General features: G+C 35.7%; 1 protein-coding gene across 3 annotated transcripts in view; it reads left to right on the forward strand.

Moving 5' to 3' along the window:
* The window catches only part of USP47 (ubiquitin specific peptidase 47), a 118,886-nt gene continuing 91,727 nt past the window's right edge, over nucleotides 1-27,159 (forward strand). For all 3 annotated transcript variants that reach the window (XM_021709226.1, XM_008051259.2, XM_008051260.2), the window contains exon 1: nucleotides 1-77. In XM_021709226.1, the coding sequence (XP_021564901.1) occupies nucleotides 39-77 (39 nt within the window). In that variant the 5' untranslated portion in view covers nucleotides 1-38. The remainder of the gene's footprint in view (nucleotides 78-27,159) is intronic.

Raw genomic sequence — 27,159 nt, forward strand, 5'->3', positions numbered from 1 at the left:
CCCCGGCTGGGCGGAGAGGAGCGGCCGGAGTCTGAGCGATGGTGCCCGGCGAGGAGAACCAACTGGTCCCGAAGGAGGTGAGGGGCCAGCGGGGGAGGCTAGGCCCGAGGCCTGCGGCCGCTCGAGGCAGCGCAGGCCCGGGCGGGGGCGGCTGCGGGCCGGGCTGTGGGGGGGGGAGGAGGTGGGTGGAGGCGGCGGGGGGCGTAGGGTGGGTGCAGCGAGGAGTTGGGGGGCCCGCTGGATCCAGGGGGGCGGGGAGACCTCCCGCTCGGGCTTGTGGGGGCTGGACGAATAAAGGAGCGGACGGGACAGAGTCAGGTCCTGCGTGGGGGGAGAAGGTGGGCTCTTCAGGACTTATTGGACTTGTCGATCCGAGAGGAGAGAGGCGAGATGATCATTTCAAAGAAAGCATTCTGGAAACAGTTGCCGATGGGCACACCAGGGTGACGGTGCTTCTTCTGGTTTTGACAGTGGCCGCGTATAGCTTTCGGGGTTGTGAAATCTACACCCAAGCGAGGTCTGTGGGAGGGCAGAGTTAACTGTTAGGACTTTTTTTCAACTCCTGTTACTTGGTAGTACTCCTGGCCTGCCTAGATGGGGCCTGCCGGAGATCGTTGAAAAGTAAAAAGTAGTAAATGGGACTTGCCAGACAAGGAAGGAGGTAGGTGATTGTTCTTACCATACGGAGAGCTAAAACTCTTTTTCTTTTTTTCTTTGAGGTTAGATTGTGTATGTCAATTCGAGTGACTTCTTAAATTCTTAAAAGCAAGTGATCTGAGAATCCTGGGCTTCTTGGCTGTCTTGAATAGTAGTTGAAGAATAAGGGTAAAAATCCAGCCCTGGCCAGTGAATTTCAATATATTAATAGTATCTCTGTTGGCTTTATAAATATCTTCGGCGTATTCAAACGTGTATTTTTAACCGGCTGACCATCGGGCTAATGCTTTAGATTTTTATTTGTCATATACCTTAAATAGAGGGTTGAGGGTAGATAAGTGAAATCTTGATATTTATAAGTGATCGTTACAGAGTCTTAATTTTTTTGTGTGCCTTTTTAGTTATTTTGTAGTAATTCTTTGCTACTTAAGCAAGTTCTATGCAGAAGTGATATTATTAGGGCTATGTGCCTACATGATACAAATATCGTCCCAACTTTATCAAATGGACAGTGATAGTTGTTTTGCACGGACAGGTTCTGAAAGGCAGAGTTATGTGTCAGTATTTATTCATCAAGCATCACCAACTCTGCAAAGCAGATAAGCAGATGAATTAATCAGAATTATTGCCTTGGGAACTTTCTAAGCTACTAAGAATGGGAACGCTAGTGTTTGTTGAGCTTCAATTAGGGGCTAGTAGGTAGTTTACCACATAAGTAACTCTTAAGCAAGGAAGGAGGTGATAGGTACTATAAGAAAAGTATAAATATGTACTTCCTCTTAGAGCTCCACATTGCTGGTTTTCATTCTTGTAAAAAACAAAGTTAATCTTTTTTTAAAAAAATTTTTCGACCATTAAAAAATACAAGTGGAACTCTGCTTTAAAAAAATCCAACATTAGATTTATTTTCCTGATAATTTGACTTATAGAAAACATATAGGTATACCAGCTTTGCAGAAACATATCTGTTGTTTAAAAACTTACACTGCCATGCTGCTGTTTTGGAAGCTTAAGGATTAAATGCTTTTCCTTTAAGACTAACTCCCTTCTTTGAGGCTTCAAGTTCATCACAATTATTTTTTTTCTTTCTATTTTTTCTGGACCATATGCCTTTATTTTCTATTCCTTAGTCTCATCCTCAGTATTCTTTTCCCTGTTTCCTTTCATGATTCCTGGAAGCATGCGCGGTAGGCTCATATCTTAAGATTGCCCTTTTTTGTTAGCCAACTAGTTTTTTCTTCTTTGAGGGATATATTCTTTGTCCAGGTGGTTGTTTCCACTTCCATATTTGTTTCTGGATTACTGGAAACTGTTCCTGAAGGTCATCAGTGATCTCTTAAATGACCAAATTCATTGACTTTATTTATTTATTTATTTATTTATTTATTTATTTATTTAGCCTCTCTTGCTCTTTGAATTTTTTGTAGTATTTGATACGTTAAAAAAAAGTTCTTCATTTTAGTAATGCTTCATTTTTCTGGTCATTTTTCTATCTGTCTGTCCTTTCTGCACATTCATTTAGTTAAGGCCTTTCTCTTATTTTTTTGTGTTCTTAATTAGCACTTTTGTTTGATCTTTGAAGTTCCCTGACTAGTTTTTTAAGTAGTAATAAAATCATACAGTGCTAAAGCTAAGAGAGAACACAGTAATCATCTAGTAAGTTAGACCCCTTCACTTTACAGTTGATGGAATTCGATCCAGAAGATTGAAAGTGGTTTGTTCAGGGTCAAATAATGAGTTAATGGCAGAACTTGGACTAGGACTCATATCCCCTGCTACAACTACCTAGATTATACTCTTATGTCATAGATCCCTCTATGTAATTTAGAGGCTCTGTAAGAATAGTTTGTAACTCTCTTAAGTACGTGAGAATAAATTACAAAATTAAAACATTTCTCGCATCTATTATAATGAGTTATTTTCAACAATCTAGAGGGGTTTTTTTTGAGGTCTTTTGTATAGGGAACCTTTGACCCCTTCTAGATTTAGATGTTGGTTAGATGTGTGTGCGCATGTGTGGGTGTGTATAGTTGTTCAGTGAATAATTAATTATTCTGGTTCCTGAAACTCAAGGACTAATGTACCTTAGAACACTGGTGAAGAGGCAGCTTAGTGTAGTACAGGGGTTGGCAAACCAAAGCCCCTGGGCCAAATCTGGTTCACAGCCTGTTTTTGTATGGTCCATGAGTTAAGCATGATTCTTACATTTTCAAATTGTTGAAGAAAAAAATTAAAAGAATAATAATCTGCAACACATGAAAATAATATGCAATTCAAATTTTAGTCTGGGACCAGGCTTGCCATTTATTTACTGTTTTCTATGGCTACACCAGGAGAGTGGAGTGTTGCTACAGACCTTATGCAGAATAAATTTGAAACTACTTAGCTTGGTATTCAAGGCCCAGTGCAATTGATTCTGGCCACAACCTGCCCTTCCAGCTTATCTCTTCTCCCATGAAACAAGTTTTCAATGTAACCAAACTGGTTTGTCTCTGACTTGCTTTTCACTTCTGTTTGTGCTGTCTCCTCTCTCCTACTTCTGTCACCCGTTCAAAACCTTCATACACGTTTTGCTGTAAGTACCCCATGTCTTATTCTAAAAACCTTTTCCTGGCTATTTTAGCCTTAGGAACTTCTCCCTCTTAGGAAACCTTGATATATGAATATAATTCATTTGGCAATTAATAGATAGTGCTTTGCAACCACTATTATAGTCTGAGACTGTGATATACATTGTATATATAATTTGTTGTGAATTCCTTGACAGCAGAGATCTTTGTGTGCTTCTCTTTGCTTTTTGTTTTTGTCTGTAGGTTTTATATTATAGGTCTGTGGTCACAGAGTTGTAAACAGACTTAGAATTCTGGTAATTCTAAGGTTTTCCACAGCAGTACCGACAAGCTATTTTCTAACTTTTCCTTGAATACATACATGTCTTCATTACTAATCTCTGGTAACATCCATCTTTGTCTTAAAAGATATCTATTGTTTGAGTTGAGAGGAGTCTAGATCTCTTTAGCTTTCATCTTTTGATAGCTGCCTCTGGACAACACAGAAATCTTAAAGCCTCTTCCCCCATAGGATAACTTTTCGTTGAAGGTGGGGGAGGAGAGCAGGAGGCTAAACCCTTTCTATTCTGAATCTGAACATCCCCAATGCTTTAACTGTTTCTCTGTTGCCTTCTTTTGGACATAATCTAACATTTTTAGTATTCCTCCTAAATTGATGTATCCAGAAAGCACAGACAGTGTGGTCTGTTCATTGTGGTGAACAGTGAAGCTTTTCGCCTCACTGTGCATTCTGCTATGTGTCTTTGAATTGTAGTATGTTGATTTTGGTTTTAAGATCTCTTGCTTTTAATATCATCACAATTTTATTATTATTTGGTTGTTATTTTATTATTCTGTATACTTATAAAAATTTATGACATTTATTGAGAGCTCACCGTGCATATTACTGTACTCTCTCATATAGGGCAAACTTAGAATAGAAAAAAAATCATTCTTCTTTCAAGTTTCTTACAGTTTAATTAAGGATACGATATATATTTACTGACCTTTTAAAAGAATACTTGCATTCCAATAGTTAAAATGGTGCTTATGGAGAATATAAATATAGAGAAGATGGAAAAATGAAAGAAAAAGAGTAGAAATGTAAATTCCATATCTGGGTTTTTTGTTCTCTCTTTTCCATGCAATAAATGCTACTTCCACCTGGAACTGGTTTTGGCATTTGCTAATGATGACGATGGTAGTAACCAGTATTAATTGAGCATTTATTTATATGCCAGATATTGTTGTGTGTACTTTGTATGTATTAACTCACTTGAGCTTCACAACAGCCTCACAACTATAAAAGAGACATTGATATTAAGTCCATTCATCAGTATCAGTATCAGTTATGGGACACATCAAGTGAATTTTTTTTTAGTTTAATTTCTGCTTATTAAATCACTTGAAGAAATGTGCTGCAGTGGTCATTCTTGTTTTGATGATTCTTTTCAGATGACTCTCTTTTCTTAAATTGAGATGTTGATTTTTTTACCAGTTAGAGGCAAGTTTGTCAAATTACACCCACCAGTGTTTCAAATAAATTGGAGTGTTTAATAATTAAAGTCAGTATTTAAGATATCATTGAAAATGCTTATTTAATAAAGTGAAAAAAGCTGAATGCAGAATTATATATGATTCTACTTATAGTCAAGGAAAAAGGGAACAATTTAGGGTTATGTGCATTGAAAGATTAAAAGGAATATATTAAAATATTAACAGTTGATATTTCTGGATGTCTGGAATATTGAGATATATTTATATTTTCTTTGCATATTAAAAAATGAATGTATACATTATTTTCATATAATACATGGAGATGATCTGACTGTAGTTTTTGAAGTGTTTGCATAGTGTTGTATTGTAATTTTTTTTTTTTTTTTTTTTTGAGTTGGAGTTTCACTCCATCACCCAGACTGGAGTGCAGTGGCCGCTCCCGGCCACCGCAGCTCAACCCACTGGGCTCTGGCGATCCTTCCGCCTCAGCCTTCCGAGTAGCAGAAATTACAGGTGCGCGCTACCACGCCCGGCTGATTTTTGATTTATTGTAGAGATGAGGTCTCGCCAAGTTGCCCAGGCGGGTCTCAAACCTGCGGACTCAGGCAATCCACTCCCAAAGGCGTGGGATTACAGCCACTGAGCCCGACTGTATTGTAATTTTTTTATGCTCATGGTTTTGTTTTCCCTTCTCTTCTTGTTCTATTTATTTGTCTTGAGTAATCTGATCCACTTGTATGGCTTTAACCTTTGATTGTGATTTACATATTTCCATCTCCAGCCCTGACCTCTCTTCTAGATTTGGATTTCTACCTGCATACTGGATGTCTGTAATTGGTTATACTCTAGAACCCACATATTAAATATAGGTAACATCAAGCTTATTTCTCTTCTTCCCTTCTTACAGCCCAATCCTTTGTGTTCTCCTGTTTCAGTTAGTGTCATCACCATCTATTTAGTTGCTTAAGTTAGAACAATTTTTTGCCTCTCCCCTTTTTCTCACATACAGTTAACCACTTGGAAAATGTCTATGTACCCTTGCCTTTCCCTCCATGGCTCTGCCTTAATCTAATTATCATACTTTCTCACTCAAATGTAGCTCTTCTAAATGGTTGCTTTGCTTCCAGGCACTTTCCTAGCCATTTTCCTCATAACTGCCTCATAACTCCTCATAACTTCTGTTTTCTCATTTTGAAGGACTACTTTTAGTGGTTTTCTGGATGGGATATAATTTTTTCAAGACGTTTTGCTTTCCAAAACAGATGAGATTATGACTTATGTGCTTTAAAGTTTATTTGATCCCTAAAATAGTCCTTTAAGGCAGCGATTAGTCTTCACTACCCATTTTACAGATGAAGAAACTAAGGCTTAAAGAGGTTAAGTAACTTGCTCAAAGTTATACAGCTGTTTGATTCTAAATCAGAGTGGCGTTAACTAGTAGGCAATGGAAATAATCTTGGCCTCGACTGATTTTTTAAAAATTTAATTTTTATCGAAGTTATACATGTACATATTTGTAAGAGTTAAATAGCTCCTGTACACCATTTTGTTTTTCCTGAATTAATAATTTTAAAAAATTTTTGCTTTGCTTAGTTTTTTGTATACTTATTAATTTAATTAAGTGGTTATCAACTGGGAGCCGTTTTCTCCCCAGAGGACATTTGTCAGTGTTGGGAGAGGGGCAGAGAGTGGTGGTGGGTGCTACTGACATCTAGTGGTTGGAAGTCAGGCATGCTGCCAAACATCCTGCTGTGCAGGGACAGTTTCCCATAACAAAGAACTAGGGAGCCCCACAATGTCAATAGGGCTGATGTTGAGAAACCCTGATTTTGCTCAAACTCTCTCTTAGGTGTATAAATCTCCTCTTATCTTCAAACTTACCAATTTGGCGTTGTATAGAACTCTGTTCCTGGGCTTTTTGATTTCCTCCAACCTGATCTTATTAAACCTAGAACTTCTGTGCAGCTATTTATCTTGGATTTGTTTCACTGTTGTCTTGATGATCCCCTCAGGTCTGTCTTGCCTTAGGACCCCTTTTTCTGTATCTGATGTCTTGACTTTCCTTTTTTTCTTTCTCATTTTGAAGGACTACTTTTAGTGGCTTTCTGGATGGGATATAATTTTTTCTAGACGTTATATATCTGAAAATGTTTTTGTCTCCCCTCTTTGTTTTCTAATTTTGTCTGGCGGAGAATTCTGATTCGGGAATAATGTTTTCTCAGAATTTTGAAGGCATTACTCTGCTGTCTTCTATTTTTCAGTGTTGCTGTTGAGATTAGATGCTTAAACAAGTTTTACCCACAATTTTGCACTTTTATTTTTTCTCTCTAGAAGCTTGGAAAATTTTTGTCCCCTTCTTGTATTATGGAAGGCTTTTTTTTTTTTTTTAAATCTGTTTTGCTGGCTGTTCAATCTGGAATTTATCTCATCAGTTCTGGAAAATGTTTCTTAAATAATTTATTTGATTTATTCTCCTTCATTTTCTCTGTTCTCTCTTTTGAATTCCTGTTGTTTAGGTATTGGACCTACTGATTGGTTTCTCTAATTTTCTTGACTGTTTTCTATTTTCTTTTTCTTTTTTTCTTTGCTTTCTGGGCGAATTTTCTCAACTTTGTCTTCCACTTCTACTAAGGTTTTATTTCTGCTATAATATGTATAATTTGCAAGCATTCTTTTTTTCTGAAAAAATTAAAATAATATTCTGTATATGTTTTACGGATGCAGCTTCTTAGCCCTCTTAGGAAATGCTATTGTTTTCTTGTCTGCATGTTTTTTCTTTCCTCCAAATTTCCTTTTTCTGTTGGTTTGCTTTGGGCTTTGTCTTTCATATTAGTTGCTTTCCTTAGATGTCTGATGATACTTGAAAGTCTGTGCTTATTTAAGAGGGAGGCCTTAAAATGCTGAATGGAAGTTCTGCCATTGGGTGGTAATGGTTTTCCCTATAGAGTGATAAGTCTGGATAACTACCTTGCAGACTCCCAGTCTTAGTCCCTTTGGGCTGGTATAACGGTACTGTAAACTGTTACAAGCAACAGAAATGTATTTCTCACAGTTTTGGAGACTGGGAAGCCCAAGATAAAGCTTGGCAGACTTAGTGTTTGAAGGCCTGCTTCCTGGTTCATAGAGAAGTGCCTTCTTGCTGTGTCCTCTCATGAGGGAATGGGACAAGGTAGCTCTCTGGGGCTTCTTTTATAAGCGCTCTAATCTCATTTATGAGGGCCCTGCCCTCTTGATCTAATCACTTCCCAAAGGCCTACTTCCTACTATCATCATATTTATGAATAGGGTTCAATATGTGAATTTTGGTGGTGGGTTGAGGAGGTTGGGAAGACACACAAACATTCAGACCATAGTAGCCAGTGACACATCTTTTCATCTTTTCTCTTGTGCTGGATTGATTTCCCAGGAGAAATTTCTGATCTTTTGCCAAGAGAGAACAAGCTTGAGAACTAAGTAGGAGAAGGGGATATGGGTCTCATCAAGAATGCAGATAAACTTACTTAATTCTCCAGTTTTCAGTATGATACTTTTCAAATTCAGTTGAGCATGGTACCCTCTAGTCCAGATATACCCTGATATGTGCTCTCCAGAAGATTGTTTAGTCTTGTGTCAGAAAGAGCAGAAGATGGGGTCTAGGGGATCTGTCTGCTTCTTAGACTTCAGTTAGAGTAGTCTGGACTTAACTTTTATTTCCAGAGTGTCTAAAAATGGCAGTTCCTACGCCTTTTATTTTCATTTTTAATGTATGTATGCAAGAGTTGCAGGAAAGGTACAAAGTTTCCGTATACTCTTCACTCAGCTTTTTCTTATCTTAATGTCTTATATAATGATAGAACAAAGATGAAATGTAGGAAATTAACTGTAGTATAATATTATTAACCACACTACATAATTTATTCAGATTTTGTCAGTTTTCCCACTAATGGTTGTGTTTTTTGTTGTTCTAAGATCCAAATTTAGGATTCCACATTTTATTTAGTTGCTATGTCTCTGTAGTCTCCTTTAAATGTGATATTTTTTCAGTCTTTCCTTCTCTTTCATGACCTTGACTCTTTTGAAGAGTACTGATCAGCTGTTTTGTGGAATGGCCCTTAATTTGGGTTTGTCTGATGCTTTCCCATGAATAGATTGAGCTTATGAATTACAGAGTAGAATATCACAGATGGGACATGTTCTTTTCTGCATAATTTGGGAATGGAATGGGGAACATGATATTAATAGGTACTACTGATGCTAACCTTGATCACTTGGTTAAAATGATGTCTGCTAGGTTCTCCACTATAAAGTTACTATTTTCCCCTTTAGTAAATATTGAATACTTTGCTTTAAAATCATTCAGCCAGAGAGGTTTTTTTTTTTTTTTTTTTTTAAAAAGGAAAACATATTAAACAATTAAATACTTTGAGACTGTATAGATATCCTGTTTCTTCTTAAATTTCTGTACACTAATTTTATCATCCATCTGTGGATCTTGTCTTCAGTGATTATTACTGTGGCATAATAATAGTGATTTTCTGTTTCCCTCATTATTTCTATATTTACTCATTGGCATTCTGTGAGGAGTTGTTCCTTCTCCCCCATTTATTTACTTAGTTATTTATTTATATCAGTATGAACTTCTGTATATTTATTTTATTATTTGGAGTATCACTCAATACTATCGTTGTTTATTTAGTTGCTCAGGCTGTTTCAATTTTGGCCTGTGGGGAGCTTTCTGGTTGGCTCCTGTGCTTACCCTTGCTTTTTGAGAACGTTCTTACTTTATGGCACAATGTAATGCTTCAGCCCATCTTGTATTTTCCCTATCCCAAGCCTGGAGTCAACCACTTTTCCAGGGAGTTTTGTGGTCTTTTGGTATACTAAATGTAAAATATAAGCCAAGTGTCTTTGGCTTTCCTGTAGGCTAACAAGGGATTCCAGCCTTCTCAGGTATAATTGTCATTACACTTATTCTGCTTTCCAATATTTAAAATTGTGTTACTATTTCTTATTTCAAAAATCTTTTTGCTCTTGTTTTAGAAATATTTTGGGAGAATCAGGGCTAAATGCTTATTTTTCAGTCTATCCTCTTTGACCAGAAATTTCAACTTAATGTTTTTGTCTCGTGCCCCAAGCCAATTTTGTTTGGACTGCATTCCACTACATTAGTTGCTGTTCCCCAGATGTGCTATACATGTTCATATGTCACTTCTGTGCCCTTGCCCTGAGTGAATACTATGAAGTATTTCATTTTGTCATCTAGTTTTCAAGGAGTTTAAAATGGGCAGACTTTGACTTTACATGAAAACTACTATTTGAGTAATTAGGATTCTTCCCTCTTAAAAATTTTTTTTTTTTTTTGAGTTGCAGTCTCACTCTGTCACCCAGACCGGAGTGCAATGACCACTCTCGGCCACTGCAGCCTCGACCAGCTGGCGATTCTTCCGCCTCAGCCTTCCAAGTAGCTGGAACTACAGGCGCACGCTACCACACCCAGCTCATTTTGATTTATTGTAGAGATGAGGTCTCGTCAAGTTGCCTAGGCGTGTCTTGAAACCGCGGGCTCAGGCACTCCACTCACCTCGGCCTCCCAAAGTGCTGGGATTACAGGCTGAGCCACCAAGCCTGGCCCCCTCTTAAAAATTTTATTTTTCCTTTTTTGGACTAGTCACATAAAATTTTTTTGGCTTAGTGCCCAGGTACTGTAATTTTTTTTAACCATACTGGAGGAGAGGGGGTTCTTCAGCTTCAGAATAATAGAGTACCATGTTAGCCCAAATTGGAAAGAAAAGACTGTATAGAAAATAGGGGTTACAAAAAACATAGCATTAAATATATGTTTAAATACCTATTATAAATTAAGTTCCAAAAGATACTTACTTTTAAAACAAATTCACTGATATTAAAGACCTTCTTCGGTTGATCAACTTGTTTAAATCTCATGATATGCAGAGGCATATTCTTTTATGAGATGTATTACTCAGAGTTTAAAGTCTTCTCTTCAGATATTGCTGCTTACTATCTAACGTACATACATTTTCCTTTGTAAAAAAAGTCTTTGGCGAAATGTTTGTGTTTGGCAATGATGGTAAATGATTGACAAATATGATGTCTTTCACATCAAGATTTTTAAAGAACATTTTTTCCCCTGAGCCTGGTTTTCTACTGGAATAGTATAAGAAAGAATGGATATAGGTGTAGTGTAAGTAAACAAATGTCTCCTTGCTGCCCTGTTGAATACTTTGATTTACTAAGTCGTACGTGTGGGAACAATACTAATTGTCCTATTTTCTTTTGATGGAACTATACTGAAATATGCATACATAAAGTAGCCATGAATATGAGTATTTTCATTTATGTAAAACTGTTGATATAAACTGTTGAGAGATTACAGTTTTTATGAAAATTATTGAGATATATATCTTGAATTTTGATGTTCTTTAAAACATGCTTTTAAAATCCCATCCAGCCAGCAAAATTCAGTCCTTCTTACTTCCCATGTGAAAATTTTTCTGGTTCTCCTTTCTTTTTTTTTTTTTTTCTTCGAGTTGCAGTCTCACTCTGTTGCCCAGACTGGAGTGCAGTGGCCGCCCTGGTGATCCTTCTGTCTCAGCCTTCCGAGTAGCCGGAATTACAGTCACACGCTACCATGCCCGGCTGATTTTTTTGATTTATTGTAGAGATGAGGTCTTGCCAAGTTGCCCAGGCGGGTCTCGAACCCGCAGGCTCAGGCAGTCTACTCACCTCACCTTCCCAAAGGCTGAGCCACCGAGCCCGACTTGGTTCTCCTTTCTTAACCTGACTGCATATTCTTAACCCTGGAATCCTATAGCACATCTCTTTTGGCATTTGAAAAAATTCTACTTTTAAGTTATTTGATCTAACACTTTTATTAGATTGGAGATTCCTCAAAGGTAGGACACCAAAGCCAGAGTCTGTAGATTCAAATACCAGCTGTGTAACCTTGGACAAGTTACTTAATCTTACAGTACCTTAGTTAAATAGGGATAATTATAACTACCTCCTAGTATTATTGGGAAGGTTAAGTGAGTTAATACTTGTAACATGTCTTGCATACAATAAGCACCCAGTAGATGCTAGCTATTACTACCTTCTGTTACTACCTTCATTCTTATGTTCTCCCCAGGGGTCAGCACAGGGTGGTGTACATTGTTGCTGTCCAATAAATATTTGTTTATTAAGTGAAAATGAAATCATATTTTAGTTAGATGCAAGTGGTTTGAAGTTATAGTTTTGATTACAACCTGCCAGCTACCCACATATCATAATGTTTGTAGCACTAATCATAAATGTTTGTTACATTTGACATTATTATTGCTTTAATTGAGAACTGGAACATGTAACAGAGTCAAAATATTAAGAGTTGAGTTGTTTAAGCTAATGGGTTCCTGAGAAAAATTGGTTTAGTATGTGTAGGTAGTTTGATAATTTTAATTTTCTTTTTTTTTTGAATCAGTGTCTCACTCTGTCGCCCAGGCAGGAACGCAGTGGCATGCTCCTGGCCACTGCAGCCTCAATCTGCTGGGCTTAGGCAATCCTTCCACCTCTGTCTTCCAAGTAACTGGAACTACAGGCATGTGCCACCATGTCCGGCTAATTTTTTTTTTTTTTTTTTTTAATTTACTGTAGAGACGAGTTCTTGCCAAGTTGCTCAGGTTGGTCTCAAACCCCTAGACTCAGGTAATACTCTCGCCTCTGCCTCCCAAAGTGCTGGGATTACAGGCATGAGCTACCGCGCTCAGCCTGATGATTCTAATTTTCTATAACTCTGCAGTTAACATCGATAGAATAGACTGTTTATCCCTATTGGTTGTATTATTGATTGTGCTTTAGATTTGATGCTGTGTAGTAGACTACTATAAGAATTGCAGAATCTTCCAAATATTAGTGTAATAAATAAATATAAGTGGCTTTCCAGTAGAGTAAAATTAAATAAGGGCTGTTAAGTGACATAATTAAGAAAAAGGCTTAGAATTTAAATCTTTGTATATACAGTGAATCCAGTACCTTTGGTAAGATTATAGGTTTAACTTTTGGAAAACCATGACCCTCATTTATGAATCCAGTGAAATTTTCTAGTATAACCAAAGCATTCTACTTTGACTATAAATATCCTGTTTCACATGATGCCTATTTTTATTTAATTATGAATATACTTTTTTTTCTGAAGATTTCTGTGGCTCCTGATTTTGTAGAATTTATTCAGTTAAGCATTGAGATAGTAGCTGTCATGAATTAGAGATTCAAAGATGAATAAGGAACCCAGTCCAGTTCTAAATGCTAGTCTAGTCTAATGGAAGGACAAACAAATAACCAAACAAATGTATACTAACAAAGTTAAGTGAAACCATAAAGGGGGAAACAGCTTGCAGGAGTGTCCAAACTTTTGGCTTCCCTGGGCTGCATCGAGTAAAGAGGAATTGTCTTGGACCGCACATAAATTACATAATATACTTAGTGTATATACATAATATGACTTCTTTTACTTTTTTATACTTTTATTATATAATATAAAATTATGAGAATAATGTTAAACTAGTGGGAAACTTTGTTTTTGTAAAACTAACTTTATCAATATCTGGTTTGATGGAATTGGTCGCAATTCTTAGTGAGTTCTCAAGGTGCTTGTCAGAAATGTTTGTTTGAATTTTGCTCTTCATGTGTCATAATTGAAAATAGCTGCTCACAAATGTATGGGTTGCCAAAAAGCACTGTCATGAATAAAGCATGATTGTGAACTTCAAAAATGGAACTACCCATGGGATCATGAAGAAAATACATGCTAGAAAACACATGATGTTAAGATTTTGTGGGGCCTCATTACTAGCTGTCCTGGGCCACATGCAACTTGTGGGCCATTGGTTGGATATTCCTGATCTAGAGGATTCTGTGAAAATGTAAAATTTATCACAAAGGATGACTTGATTGTTATATAAAGAGGAAGGTACGAGTTTTTAGTTGGAAGGAATAATGTTAAAAACACAAAAGTTAGTGATACATTTAAAGAAGCAGCAAAAAATTGTGTGGAGGCATGGGACACTTGGAATTGAGTAAGACAGGACAGTTCTAGCAGGTTATGTCTAAAAATTCCACAGGTTTTGTATGTCTTGAGAAAGTTTAGATTTTTACTGTGTAGACATTAGGGGGCAAGAAATATTTTTTTTTCCTAGAAAAAGTTGGCAGATTTGTTTATAATTGTTATAAAGTTTAATCGCCAAAACTTGTTCACAGAAACATTTGTTACTTGCATGAATGTTTTATGTCCCTTTCATTGATACTAAAAGTTTACATACACACCGAAGTGGGGAGGAATTTGATAATACCTTATTCTCTCACTTGTTTTCATCATTTGCAATAATATAATTAGATACTGTACTTTACTGGTTTTTGAAAATGAAACGTATCCTATCATAGTGCATCTTGGCCTACTCTCTACCTAGGAGTGGTTTTGGCAGGATGTCCTTTTTTGGGCATAAATGTTGTATATTTGATATGAATAACACAGAGATTAGTGTCTTCAAATAGGCTAACCAGATAGGCCTCATTTGCCTCCAGAAAAGTGTCAGTAGCTGCACTCCGAGAGTGTAGATCTGTTTAAAGTTCTCATAACTGGTGCTAGAAGCGAACTTTGCAAGTGAGAAGTTGGGTGTACTTCTGATAACTTCTGATTTTCACTAAGAGCCACAAAACAAGACTTGTAATGATTTGGCTACTTAATCTTACTAGTATGGGCCGTATTTTTGTGAGTGGCTTTTGTAGCTAGGTGCTTCCTGAGTGCTTTACCATTGGCCTTTTTGTGGGCATTTGGCTTCATAGGAGCCATAATATAGAGAACTCCCTGATTAACCCCTTCTTTTTGGCTGAAGCTCAGCAAGCTAAGGGTGGCACTGTGCCAGACAGTGAGGACTCTGGTGGTGGCAGTAGTGGCGCAGTGACTAAGGGCACCACAAAGAATGTTTTGAATGTGGGAATTGATGAAATCTTCCTAAGGAAGATTCTTAAGCATGTCCCCCATACTCCAAATAATTTTTATTTGATAAAAATAAATTTAATCAAGAGGAGCTCTGGACTACAGCCCCAGCTCCAGGTTGCATTAAAAAGTAGAATTTTGTATGACTCGTCTCTTAAAAGATACAGTATATTACTTTGGTAAATACAAATAATCTATCAATGAATTTGTATACATTTCTTTCATTTTCTAGTGTCTTGTCTTTTACATGTTTAGGTATTTTAATTTTATTGCTTTTAATTTTAAGTTTACTCTAGGTTGATTAACTTATTATGTTATATCTTTTTATAGTGCTCTGTGATAATGATGGGAATTGGTGAAAAATAGATACCTAACAACCACATCTCTTATTAAAAGACATCTGAGAAATATTGCTTTAGTTGTGACATTTTAAATTCACAGGTCTTGAAATATCTATCTTTACATTATTTACTGTTAATATCACACAAATATAATTTTAGGAGTTCTAAGAACAGTAGACATGACACAAAAATGTTTCTACAATTGAGTAACTGGAAAGGAGGCAGTAGTTAGATATCACAGCCTCTCTATTTTCTAGGTGAGAAAAGCTACCAAGACCATAGAGACTCAATAAGTTATTTAGGGTCTCAGGTAATAAAAGAGCTTGAGTGAGATTTTTCTTTAAAATTCAGGTTTGTTGAGGCCTAGTTACATACAGTAAAATTCATCCTTTTAAGATATACAACTTTATAAATTTTGACAATTATATCTAATTGTATAACTACTATCATAAACATCACCTCAAAAAAGTTTAGACCTCTCTTGTCTCTTACGGTTGGTCCCCTTCACCTGCTGCTAGGCTTTGGCAGCCACTGATCTATTTTCTGTCTTTATATTTTTCCTTCTCCCAAATATCATATAGATATGTTTCTATATAGTATGTAATATTTTGTATGCTACATATAGAGTGTAGTATCCTATAGCACATAGCACTTGGAGTGGGACTTCCTTCACTTAGCACAAAGCGTTCATCTGTGTATCAGTAGTCTTCCTTTTAATTGCTGAATGCAACGATTTGTTTATCCATTCACCAGCTGATGGGCATTTGAATTGTTTCCAGTTTTTGATGATTCTGAATAAAGCTACTGTAAGTATTTGTGGACAGGTTTTTGGGTGTATGTATGTCTTCATATGGTAAATGTATGTTTAACTTTGCAAGAAGCTGCCAAACTTTTCCGAAATGGGTGTACCATTTTGCATTCTAGTAGTCAGCAGTGTAAGAGAATTCGAGTTGCTCTGTATCTTTGTTGGTACTTGGCATTATCAGTTGTTCTTTTCTTAGTTTAGTTTTGTTTTTGAACCATTTTAGTAAGTGTGTAGTGGTATCTCCTTGTGATTTTGATTTGCATTTCCCTAATGACTAATGATGTAGAGCATCTCCTCATGTGTTTAAGACTGGTTTTTTTTGTTTTGTTTTTTTTGAGTTGGAGTCTCACTCTGTCGCCCAGACTGGAGTGCAGTTGCCGTTCCCGGCCACCGCAGCCTCGACCAGCGGGGCTCCGGAGATCCTTCCACCTCAGCCTTCCCAGTAGCCGGAATTACAGGTGCGCGCTACCACGCCCGGCTAATTTTTTGATTTTATTGTAGAGGTCTCGCCTGCCCAGGCGGGTCTCGAACCCGCGGGCTCAGGCAATCCACTCACCTCAGCCTCCCAAAGGCGCGGGATTACAGGCTGAGCCACCGAGCCCGGCTAAGACTGGTTTTTTATTAAGTCTAATTAACATACATACTTTAGGCACGTATTATATGTTTAAGATTTTGCTCCGTACTGATAGGAAAGGGGGGAATAAAAACTGTCTATTCTCAAGGAGTTTGTGATTTACATAGGGAAAGCAGGTAATAGTGTTGAATGGTACTGGTAATTTTGTAGGCTCTTTGAGAAAGGGATTTGCATAGTCTGGTGTATAGGATAGTGGTTTGGGAATCAGAAAACTCAATGGTTTGACTGCCTTAATTGGCCTTTCTGGGTCTTTCCCTCCCTCTCCCCTCCCCCCCTTCTGTCTCTTTCTTCTGTTAAATGAGGGAAAAGACCATATAAGATATAAGATTTGTCTCCAAATTTTGTATCTATATAAACTTTTTTTCCATGGGATTTTTTAAACTTTGTGAGGCCATGTAATCAGAAACAAAGATCTTTGCAGATTTTCCTCATCTGATGAAACTTCCCTTACTTGTACCCCCCTAAAAGATAACTTTTCGAAAATTTCAATCTTGAAATTGTAATATAAATTTTACTCTACAAAATAATTATATGTATTTCTTAAATCTATTTTAAGGATGATAACTGATAATTCTATAATAGTACCTTTCTATTGTATGATTCTATTTTATAATTTATAGAGCATTTCAAGAAATTCTTTTGATAGTTGAAAAACTAGGATATATTCACTTTTATGACCCTGAGAGTCAGAGATAAGTTAAATGATAGGATTACACAGCTAAAAGAAAAGTTGCCACCTTGACCTCAGGATTCCACCCTAGATCTCTGGACCCTATTGTATATTGTTCTTCCTCCATAGACCACTCTAACAGCCAAAAAAACAGTCTTTAAATAGTGTTAAGTAACTTAGAATAGTGTTAAGTAATTTAACATTTGTCTTCAATTGTGTGATTTCATGTTCACAATATAATAAGAATATAATATTCTTACTTTAGAATTATTATCCATGCCTTTAAATAAAATGCATGGTAACAGGATAATATAAACAAGCCCCTTTGATTTGGTAATAATGCAGTAGAACGTTTGAAACCTACAAACAAGTCAGTTGTTTCACAAGCTGAGTCATGGCTTGTCAACAACAGCCTACTTACAGAGGAAATCTTAGCTGTAATCAAAAATAAAGATAACAGAAATAGTAAAAGGAGTATTATTTAGCCTCCTGAGAATAGTTCTAGTTTCCAAATTTAGAAACCTACAGCGTATTATTAGTGGGTAACCCATTGCCAATACTAGAACAACTATAAAAGGAATAAGACAGAAGTGGGAAGAATATTAGGACAGAAGTGAGAGGAAAATAGTGGCAATAGAATTTTAATGCTACAACATGTCACACTATAAAGTCATCAGAAGGCCTTTATTACTTAGAAGTCTTCTTTCAAATGTGATCTTGCACAAATAACTTCGGGTTTCTGAGTTTCTTTCTCTTCATCTGTGAAATAAGGAGTTTGATGTGATGTTCAGAGGTTCATCCAACTTTAATTTTTTCTTTTATTTTTATTATTTTTAAAGAGGTGGGATACAAATCAGGGTTAGGTGTACAAATGTTCATTAGGCACGTACCCCATCCAACTTTAAGTATAATTCTGTGTCACATGTGATGAGCCATCTGATTGACTGGCTTTTAATTGTCAAAATGTCAATTGTTAAGTAGACAATACACTACATTCTTTTGAAGTTCTGAAATTTTAGATTTTTAGTTTCCTACTAATTAAATGAGTGCTTGATGTAATTTGTTGCAACAACTAAGAATAAGTTATATAGGATCAAAAATTTTTTATATTTATGTTCCAATTATAAGGCTATGAGGGTTTGGAAGCTTATTTTGTGCCTATTTTCAAAGAAAATAGAATACAGTTGCCTGAGAGATACTAGAACATAGAGGCAGGTATGAAAATATGTATTTTTACAAAATGTTAAAAGCATTCTTTATCCAAGTCAGCCTAATTATGTTTTATAACTTGAGTGTTTTTATGCTGTATAACCGAAAAACAACTGTAAGATATTGACATGCAATTTATGTTGTAACATGTTTATTAATTTAATTTTCAGAAAAATCTGTGCCATGGCGTATTGAATGCAACTATTAATATAAATTAGTTTATCACAGACTTAGTATTTAACTAGAATACTAAAGTGGTATCTACTTTTTTTTTAATATTTGAAATAAGCTTTTAGAACAGTCTTTTTAAACAATAATTTAACTTACAAAAATTTGAATTTAGAAAGGAAATTAAAGCAGAGTGATTATTATCAAACTTCCTTTAAATGGTAGAAGCCCTTATTTCACTAAACACATTCACAATTTAAAATTAGTTTACAAAGCTTTGGTTTAAAATCATTTTCTAGAAACTTACTTAAAAATTTTAAGAGCACACTTTGTGCTTATAAAGTGTCAGCCGTATGACACATTATGAAGTTATTTTTCTGTGTGAATATATTTTGCATAGATGATTCTGTAAAGGACTTAGATTTTCTGCTTCTGTGATGTGCTTTTAGTAGGAAAGATTTTAAAATAACTATTTTCGTTTCTTAGCTAAGCAGAATTACGCATAATAATCTGCTTATGTTCTTACTGTACACATTGTGGTTTTTATTCCTGTTCATATTGTATCTTTATGGTTTTCTGATGTGTTTATATATTCCTGATCACTGTCCTCACATCCTTTGATATATTTTTTTTGAATATATAAGCATGAGATAAGTAATATACTATATATTTAAAAGCTTATGCAGATCCTAGATATATGAAATAAAATTTTTTGAAAAATTTGAGCATACAACAAAATATTCTGGATATAATTTACATTGGCGAAAAAACTAAGGCTAAGAAGATTTCTCTTTTTTTCAAAATGTGCATAAATGTGTGGGGTACAAGTGTAATTTTGTTACATGCATGGATTGTGTAGTGGTGAGGCCTGGGCTTTTAGGGTATCCATCATCCAAATATCATACAACCATGTCCCTTAAGCAGTGAATGTATCATCATCCACCCTCCTCCCATCACCTTAGGACTAAGAAGAATGAACCATTTAGGGGAAGTTGTAGAGGAGTACTAGTGGGAATGGGCTTGAAGGTAAAATAGATAATAAGAAAGTCTTGAATTGTTATGTTAGTAAAATGTAATTTGCATCATTTTCTGATTATAATGATTCACAGAGATTTATTAGAAAGGCTTGACTGTTTAGAAATGTGATTTGATTTTTAATTAGATGAGTCATGGGAAACGTGGTATATTTTAATCATGCTTCAGTTTTCATCTGCTTTAAAATGAAAACATTCAAAGCATGAGATCCTAAAAATAAAAACGATCAACAATTTCATGCTCAAAATTTAAAACTGAAAAAAGGCTAATATATTACACCTTGAGTCATATCAAATTTGATGATGTCTTTACTTTAGTTCTCTTTCATGTACATATTTACTTCTAAGCTGAAAATTACAAATACACTGAATAAAAAGTTCAGTCAGATTTTTTTAAAAATCGAACTTTATTTGATTTAAAAACACAGCTTTCTGCCAATTAACTTCTGTAGCTAACATTTTAGATTTTAAGTAAACAAAGCGAGTTTTAAGTACTGAAAATCAGTTTTTCCAAAGGGTCCTTAAGGAGTATTAAGCCAATTATAGCCATTTAAAATCCTTGCTGCCCATTAGTGATATTTTAATATTTTTCAGGAAATGGGACATTTATTTAAAAATTTCAGAATATCTACAGATACATTCTTAGTCATTTGATTATTTCCCACTCTATGTAACAATCTTTTTAATGTTACCTTCTACATTGACTTAATCATTTGTTTATTTTAAGGTTTAAAATTATTCCAGATTTGGCCTGTGAGATCCCTTTCAACTGATTCGTATGTCCTCTTGACATGTGTGCCATTCTTTGAGCTTTTGCTTTTTGACAGTATAATATATTTCAAGTTCTTTTTAAAATTTCTCTGCCCTAATTCTGAGATCAGCCATTTCTACAAAGACCTATATTTTTCTATGAGAATGGTACTTAGAAACCAAGATGTGGGTATTAATTGTGCTTATTATTGTCACTGCTTCCAGTCCCTGTCAGTGGGAGGAGCTAGGAAATATGTACACAAACACATATGAATGAGATCTGTATTTATCTTATATCTGTTTATCTCTAAATGTTTGTATATATACACTCAAGTCATGTGAATTCTTTGAATAAATAAAATTCTTTGAGTTGTAGAAATTTATGCTTATATATACATATATTTATTTACTCATATTCATAATATAACTTTGCATAGTATGTGTTTGTAATGCAGGCACAAAAACGCAGTTTGCAGGTAAATTTTCCACTTTCACAAATTTATGGTAATAAGCTATTTAATTTTTTAAAGTTTTTTATTTTTAAAAATTGTAAAATATACAGAACACACAATTTATCATTTCAACTATTTTTAAGTGTGTAGATTTCAGTGGTAAGTATATTCTCATTGTGCTACTATCACCATCATTTATCCACAAAACCCTTTATATTAAATAACTTCCCTTTCTTCCCTCCCCCCAGCCCCTGCAGCCACCATTCTTTTTGTCTCTATGAATTTAACACTTTAGGTATCTCATATAGTGTTTGTCCTATGACTTGTTTATTTTATTTTAGTGTAATGTCCTCATGGTTTATCCATGTTGTAGGATGTACCAGGACTCAATTCTTTTTAAAGGCTGAATAATTTCCCATTCTCTGTGTGTACCATACTTACACATTGTAAAATATAATAATCATATCACATTTTTAATAAAAGATTTTTTTTAGCATTCTTATTTCTATTTAGAGAACTTCTTTCAGCCATTCTCTTTTAGGACAGACGTCTGCTGGCAGCAAATGTAGTTTTTCTTCATTTGTGCGTCTAAAGATTTTTTCATGATTCCTGAAGGATATTTTCATTGGGTATATCATTCTGGGTTGACAGCTCTTTTCTTTCATCACTTAAAAAGTATTGTGTGACTTCCTTCTGCCACTGTGGTTTCTGATGTGAAATCTATTGTCATTTGAATTATTTTGCCCTTATTGGTAAGGTGGGGTTTTTTTCTTCCTCTTTAAAAAATCATTCTCATTGTCTTTAGTTTTTAAGGAGTTTTTTTATGATGTGCCTCGACTTGGATTTTTTTAGGTTTAGCTTATTTGAGGGTTGTTTAGCTTCTTGAGTTTGTAGGTTTTATGTCTTTTGCCAAATTTGGAAGTTTTCAGTCATTATTTCTTTGAATAGTTTTCAAGTCTGCCTTCTTTCTCCTTTTTTTTTTTATAGGACTTGAATGACAAGAATGTCATTACTTTTGTTATAGTCTTACAAGTGCTTGCTGATCATTTTTTTAAAGTCTATATTTTTCTTTATTGTTCATATTGGATACTTTCTGTTGTTTTGATTGCCATGGTCACTTATTCTTTCTTTTGTCATCTTCATTTTGCTGTTGAACTCACCTAGTTAGTTTTAATTTGTTTTATTTTATCTGTTAGTTCATTGCAGAGATTTTGTTTTTTCATTTGTTTCATGTGTGTTAATAATTGCTTGTTGAGGCCAGGCTCGGTGGCTCAGCCTGTAATCCCAGCACTTTGGGAGGCCGAGGTGAGTGGATTGCCTGAGCCCACGGGTTCGAGATGTGCCTGGGCAACTTGGCAAGACCTCATCTCTACAATAAATCAAAAATTAGCCGGGTGTAGTAGCGCGTGCCTGTAGTTCCAGCTACTCGGAAGTCTGAGGCGGAAGGATCGCTGGAGCCCAGCAGGTCGATGCTGCAGTGGCCGGGAGCGGCCGCTGCACTCCAGTCTGGGTGACAGAGTGAGACTCCAATTCAAATAATAATAATAATAATAATTGCTTGTTGAAACATTTTTGCAATGGCTTGCTTTAACATCCTTGTCACATAATGTCAGTAGCTATTGGCATCTGTTTGTTGTCTTTCTCATTCAAGTTGAGATTTTTCTGTACCTTGTTATGACACATGATTTTGGATTATGCACTGGACATTTTGGGTATTATGTGATGAGAATGGGTCTTATGTAAATCTTTTGTTTTGATACCATGCCAGGAGGGGAAAGGGGGCACTCCTTCATTACTGCAAGGTGGGGTGGAAGTCAAGCTTCCTCATCTGGCTTTTATTTATAAGTTGGGGTGGAGGAGAGTACCTTGTTACTGCTGGATGGGGATGATTCAGTCTTCCCTTTAGCTTTTGCTGACACCTGCTTGGCTGGAAGGACAGGGGCACTTTGTTGTTTTTCTCCATGAGGGGCACTTTGTTGTTTTTCTCCATGTGGCCTCCACTGATACAGAAGTGAGGAGTGAACTCCTTACCACTGGGCTGTGATGAAGCTTCTGTCTATTCACTCTGTCTTCTTTGGTACCATCCTTGTGGCAGTGGATTTCTTGTTAAAGCCAGGTGAGTGTGGGAATCTTTCAGTTCCTTTGAGTATATACCCAGAAATGGAATTGCTGGATCTTGTAGTAATTTTGTGTTTAGTAACCATCAGACTTTAAGTATCCATCAAACTTTTCCACAGTGGCTGTACCATTTTACTTTCCTACCAGCAATGGGAATGGGTTCCAATTTCTCTACATCCTTACTGTCACTTGTTATTTATTTTCTCTTTCTCTCTCCCTCTCTCCCTTCTTTCTCCCTCTTACCCTCTCTTTCTCCTTCCCTCTCTCCCTCTCTCTCCTTTTCTTTGATGATTGGTGATGTTGAACATCTATTTGTATGTTTTTTGGCATTTTATGTGTATTCTGTGAAGAAATGTTTATTTAAGTTATTTGTCCATTTTTAAATCAGGATAGTTGAGTTTTTTGGTTTTGAGTTATAAAAATTATTTATGTATTCAGAATATCAATCTGTTATAAGATACATGGTTTGCAGATATTTTCTCTCATTCTGTGGGTTGTGTTTTTGCTTTGATAGCCCTTTCTTTGAGGGACAAAATTTTTAATTTTGATTAAGACTGTTATCTATTTTTCTTTTGTTGCCTTGGTGTGATATCCAAGAAATTACTGCTAAATCCAATGACATGGAGTTTTTCCATGTTTTCTTCGAAGTTTTTAATAGCTTTACCTCTTACATATAGGTCTTTAATCTATTTTGAGTTTAATTTTTTAGCTGTTTATTTCTCTTCTGTCTCATTACTTTATTAGAGGGAAAATAAAACATTGTGACCAAAGATTAAACATTGAGTAACAATTTTATTGTCAAGCAGGGAACTAGATCCAGAGCAGAGGAAATAGGTGAGTATAAGATTCAAGGCTCAGGAGAGGGCAAGTGATAGGTTTTAAAAATGGAAATCCATTAACAATCTCTGTTTCATATTAGATACGCAGAGTCTCTCTGTTCCTCTGACTAGCTGTCAGTATATCAGCTAATTGTCTCACTGAGTTGGGGTTGGGTTTTCTACAAAGTTGTCTTTGCGGTAGACAAGCTATGGTACTGTGGTAATTACTTAATAGAAATAAGGTGTGCTCCACAGTCATCTAGATCAGGATTTTACTTTCCTCCTGGGATCATTTTTCTTTTTTTCTAAAATAAATTTTTTTAGGATTTTCTTTAATGATGATCTGCTGGTGAAATAAATCTGTTTTTCTCATTCCTCATATTCCTGATTGATATTTTTGCTGCTTATGGCATTCTGGGATAACAGTCATTTTTCTCTCACAGCATTGAAAGGATCATGCTCCAGCTTTTTGACTTCCATTTTTTTGCTGTAAGAAATCAGCTATCATTTTGATTGTTGTTTCTTTTAAGATAATCTGTTGTTTTTCTCTGGTTACATTTAAATTCTCTTTTTAAAAATTAACTGTGCTTGAGATTTGTTGAAATTATTGAATCTTAGATTGTTATCTTTCATCAGTTCTTTAAAGTTCTTAGTGATTGTTTATTTAAATATTCCTTTTTCTTTCATTTTCTCTCTCTTCTCCAGGATGTATATTAGGTCTTCTTTCTGTATCCTTCCTGTCTCCTAATGCCCTAATGTTTTACATCTCTGTGTCACTAGAAATTTAGGAAGTTTCTTTAGTTTTGTTATTAATGCTGTTTTTAGATATCTAAAATATGCTGTTAAACTTTGTGTTTTTAATTTCTATTACTCTTTCCTAGGAATTTTGTTCAGTACTTTTAAAAGCCTGCTAATACCTACTCATAATTTTGAACCTCTTTATTTCTTGAAGCATATCAAACATTTAATTTATAATATAACTGATAGTTTTAATATTGAAGTTTTTATGTTGTCTGCTGTATTTTATTCTAAGCTGACTCTCACTCATGGTACCATGTTTTCTTATGTACATAGTGATTTTTTTTTAAAAGAAATTGTGAGCTGTTCATTTTTCTTATAGTCATGAAAATAATTTATTTTATTGTAAAGATGTGGGGTACAATTCAGGGTTAGGTATACAAACATTGATTATGCAGGTACCCTTGTTGATGAGGTATGCCCCTCCCTCCCTCCCCTAGCAGTTTCCCTCAACTGCCAATCCCATCCCCCTCCCTTGACAGTTTCCCACTACTGCCAAAAAATAATTTTTGTAGGAAGAATTCTCACTCTGGAATATAGGTGGGTTCTTTCAGAAAGAATCTGTGATAATTTCTGTCAGGTACCTAGGAACACTACTATTGTAGAGCCACTTTCAGTGTAATTCTTGGCTTGGAGTTTTTCATACCACTTGGAGTTTTCTAATACTGTGGTATGAATTGGGTTTATAAATCAGCATGAGGACTAGCATTTGGCTGTACATTCTCAGTAGTACCCTTCTTTCCCTCACCTCCAAGGTCTCTAGGAAAGAGTAGACCAGTAGTAGAATAGATGGACATTATATTTTAAGCTAAACTTTTCATTTGAGATAATCATAGATTTACTTGTAGTTGTGAGAAATAAAACAACTATTTTATGTATACATTACCCAGTTTCCCCTAATGGTAACTATATTACAACATTACAACCAAGATATTAACAGAGATGCAGTCAAGATATAGATTTTCTTCATAAGGATCCCTCATATTGTTCTTTTTTTTTTTTGAGTTGGATCTCACTCTGTCACCCAGACTGGAGCGCAGTGGCCGCTCCTGGCCACTGCAGCCTTGACCCACTGGGCTCCGGCGATCCTTCCGCCTCAACCTTCCGAGTAGCCGGAATTACAGGCACGTGCTACCATGCCCAGCTGATTTTTGATTTATTGTAGAGATGAGGTCTCGCCAAGTTGTCCAGGCAGGTCATGAATTTCCATGGTATCGTATAATTTGTTTAACCATTTATCTGAAGGACATCTGGGTTGTTTGCAGTTTGGGGCTATTTTGAATAAAACTGCTATAAATATTCATGTATTGGTTTTTGTGTGAACATAATTTTTATTTTCTCTATCGTACATGTTGAAAAGTGCAATTGCTGAGTTGTGTGGTAGTTGCATATGTAATTTTTAAAAAAACTACCAAACTGTTTTCCAGAGTAGCTGTGCCACTTTTTGTTTTTGTTTTTTTTCTTTTTTGAGTTGGAGTCTCACTCCATCACCCTGGCTGAAGTGCAGTGGCACACTCATAGCATCTCCAGCTTCAGCCTGCTAGGCTCAGGCGATCCTTCTGCCTCAACCTTCCAAGTAGCCGGAACTACAGGCACATACTACCACGCCTGGCTAATTTTTTGATTTATTGTAGAGATGTGGTCTCGCCAAGTTGTCCAGGCTGATCTTGAACCCGTGGGCTCAGGCTATCCCCTCACCTTGGCCTCCCAAAGTGCTAGGATTATAGGCTTAGCCATCATACCAGGCCTAGTAGCTGTACCATTTTACAGGAAAACACGAGAGATCCAGTTTTTGTGCATCTTTACCAGCATTTTTTATTTTGGCCTTTTTGAAAGCTGTGTGGTAATATCTCAATTTGGTTTTGATTTACATTTGGTGGTTAAATATACTAATAGTGGTGTTTTTCACATGCTTATTTGCAGTCTCTTTATGCTCTTCATTGAAATGTCTCTTCATGATTTTTGTCTGTGTTCTAATTGGATTGTTTGCTTTTTTATTACTAGGTTTTCAGAGTTCTTTATACATTCTCGATACTAGACCTTTGTTGATTATGTGGTTTGAAATATTTTCTCCCAGTCTGTAACCTTTAATCCTTAACAGAATAATTACAGAGTAGACATTTTAAACTTTGATGAAGTCCACTTTATTAACTTTTTTGTTGATTATGATTTTGATGTCAAGTCTGAGAATTCAGCCTAACCTTAGCTCTGAGAAGATATTCTCCTATAGCTTTATGTTTTTCACTTATATTTATATCCACACTTATGTTAATTTTTATATGAGGTAAGGACTTACGTTGAAGATTATTTTTGGGCTCTGGATATCTAAGTGTTCCAGAACCATTTTTGAAAAGACTGTTTTCCCTTCATTGACTTACTTTTGTACCTACTCAAAAATGGGTTGGGCATATTTGTGTAGGTCTCTATTGTGACATTAATCTGTGTGTCTATGCCTCTACTAACACCACAGTCTTGATCATTGTTGCTATATAGTAAATCTTGGCATCAGATAGACTGAGTCCTCCCACTTTATTCTTTTTCAAAATCTTTTTGGCTGTTTTAGTTCCTTTGTCTTTCCATATACATTTTAGAATAATCTTGACTATCTCTTCAAAAAAAATCTCATTAGGATTTTTTTTTTTTTTTTTCCGAGTTGGAGTCTCACTCTGTCGCCCAGACTGGAGTGCAG

Source organism: Carlito syrichta, unplaced genomic scaffold (genome assembly GCF_000164805.1).
Source record: "Carlito syrichta isolate Samal-C Ts95f unplaced genomic scaffold, Tarsius_syrichta-2.0.1 Scaffold169247, whole genome shotgun sequence".
Taxonomy (NCBI): Eukaryota; Metazoa; Chordata; class Mammalia; order Primates; family Tarsiidae; genus Carlito; species Carlito syrichta.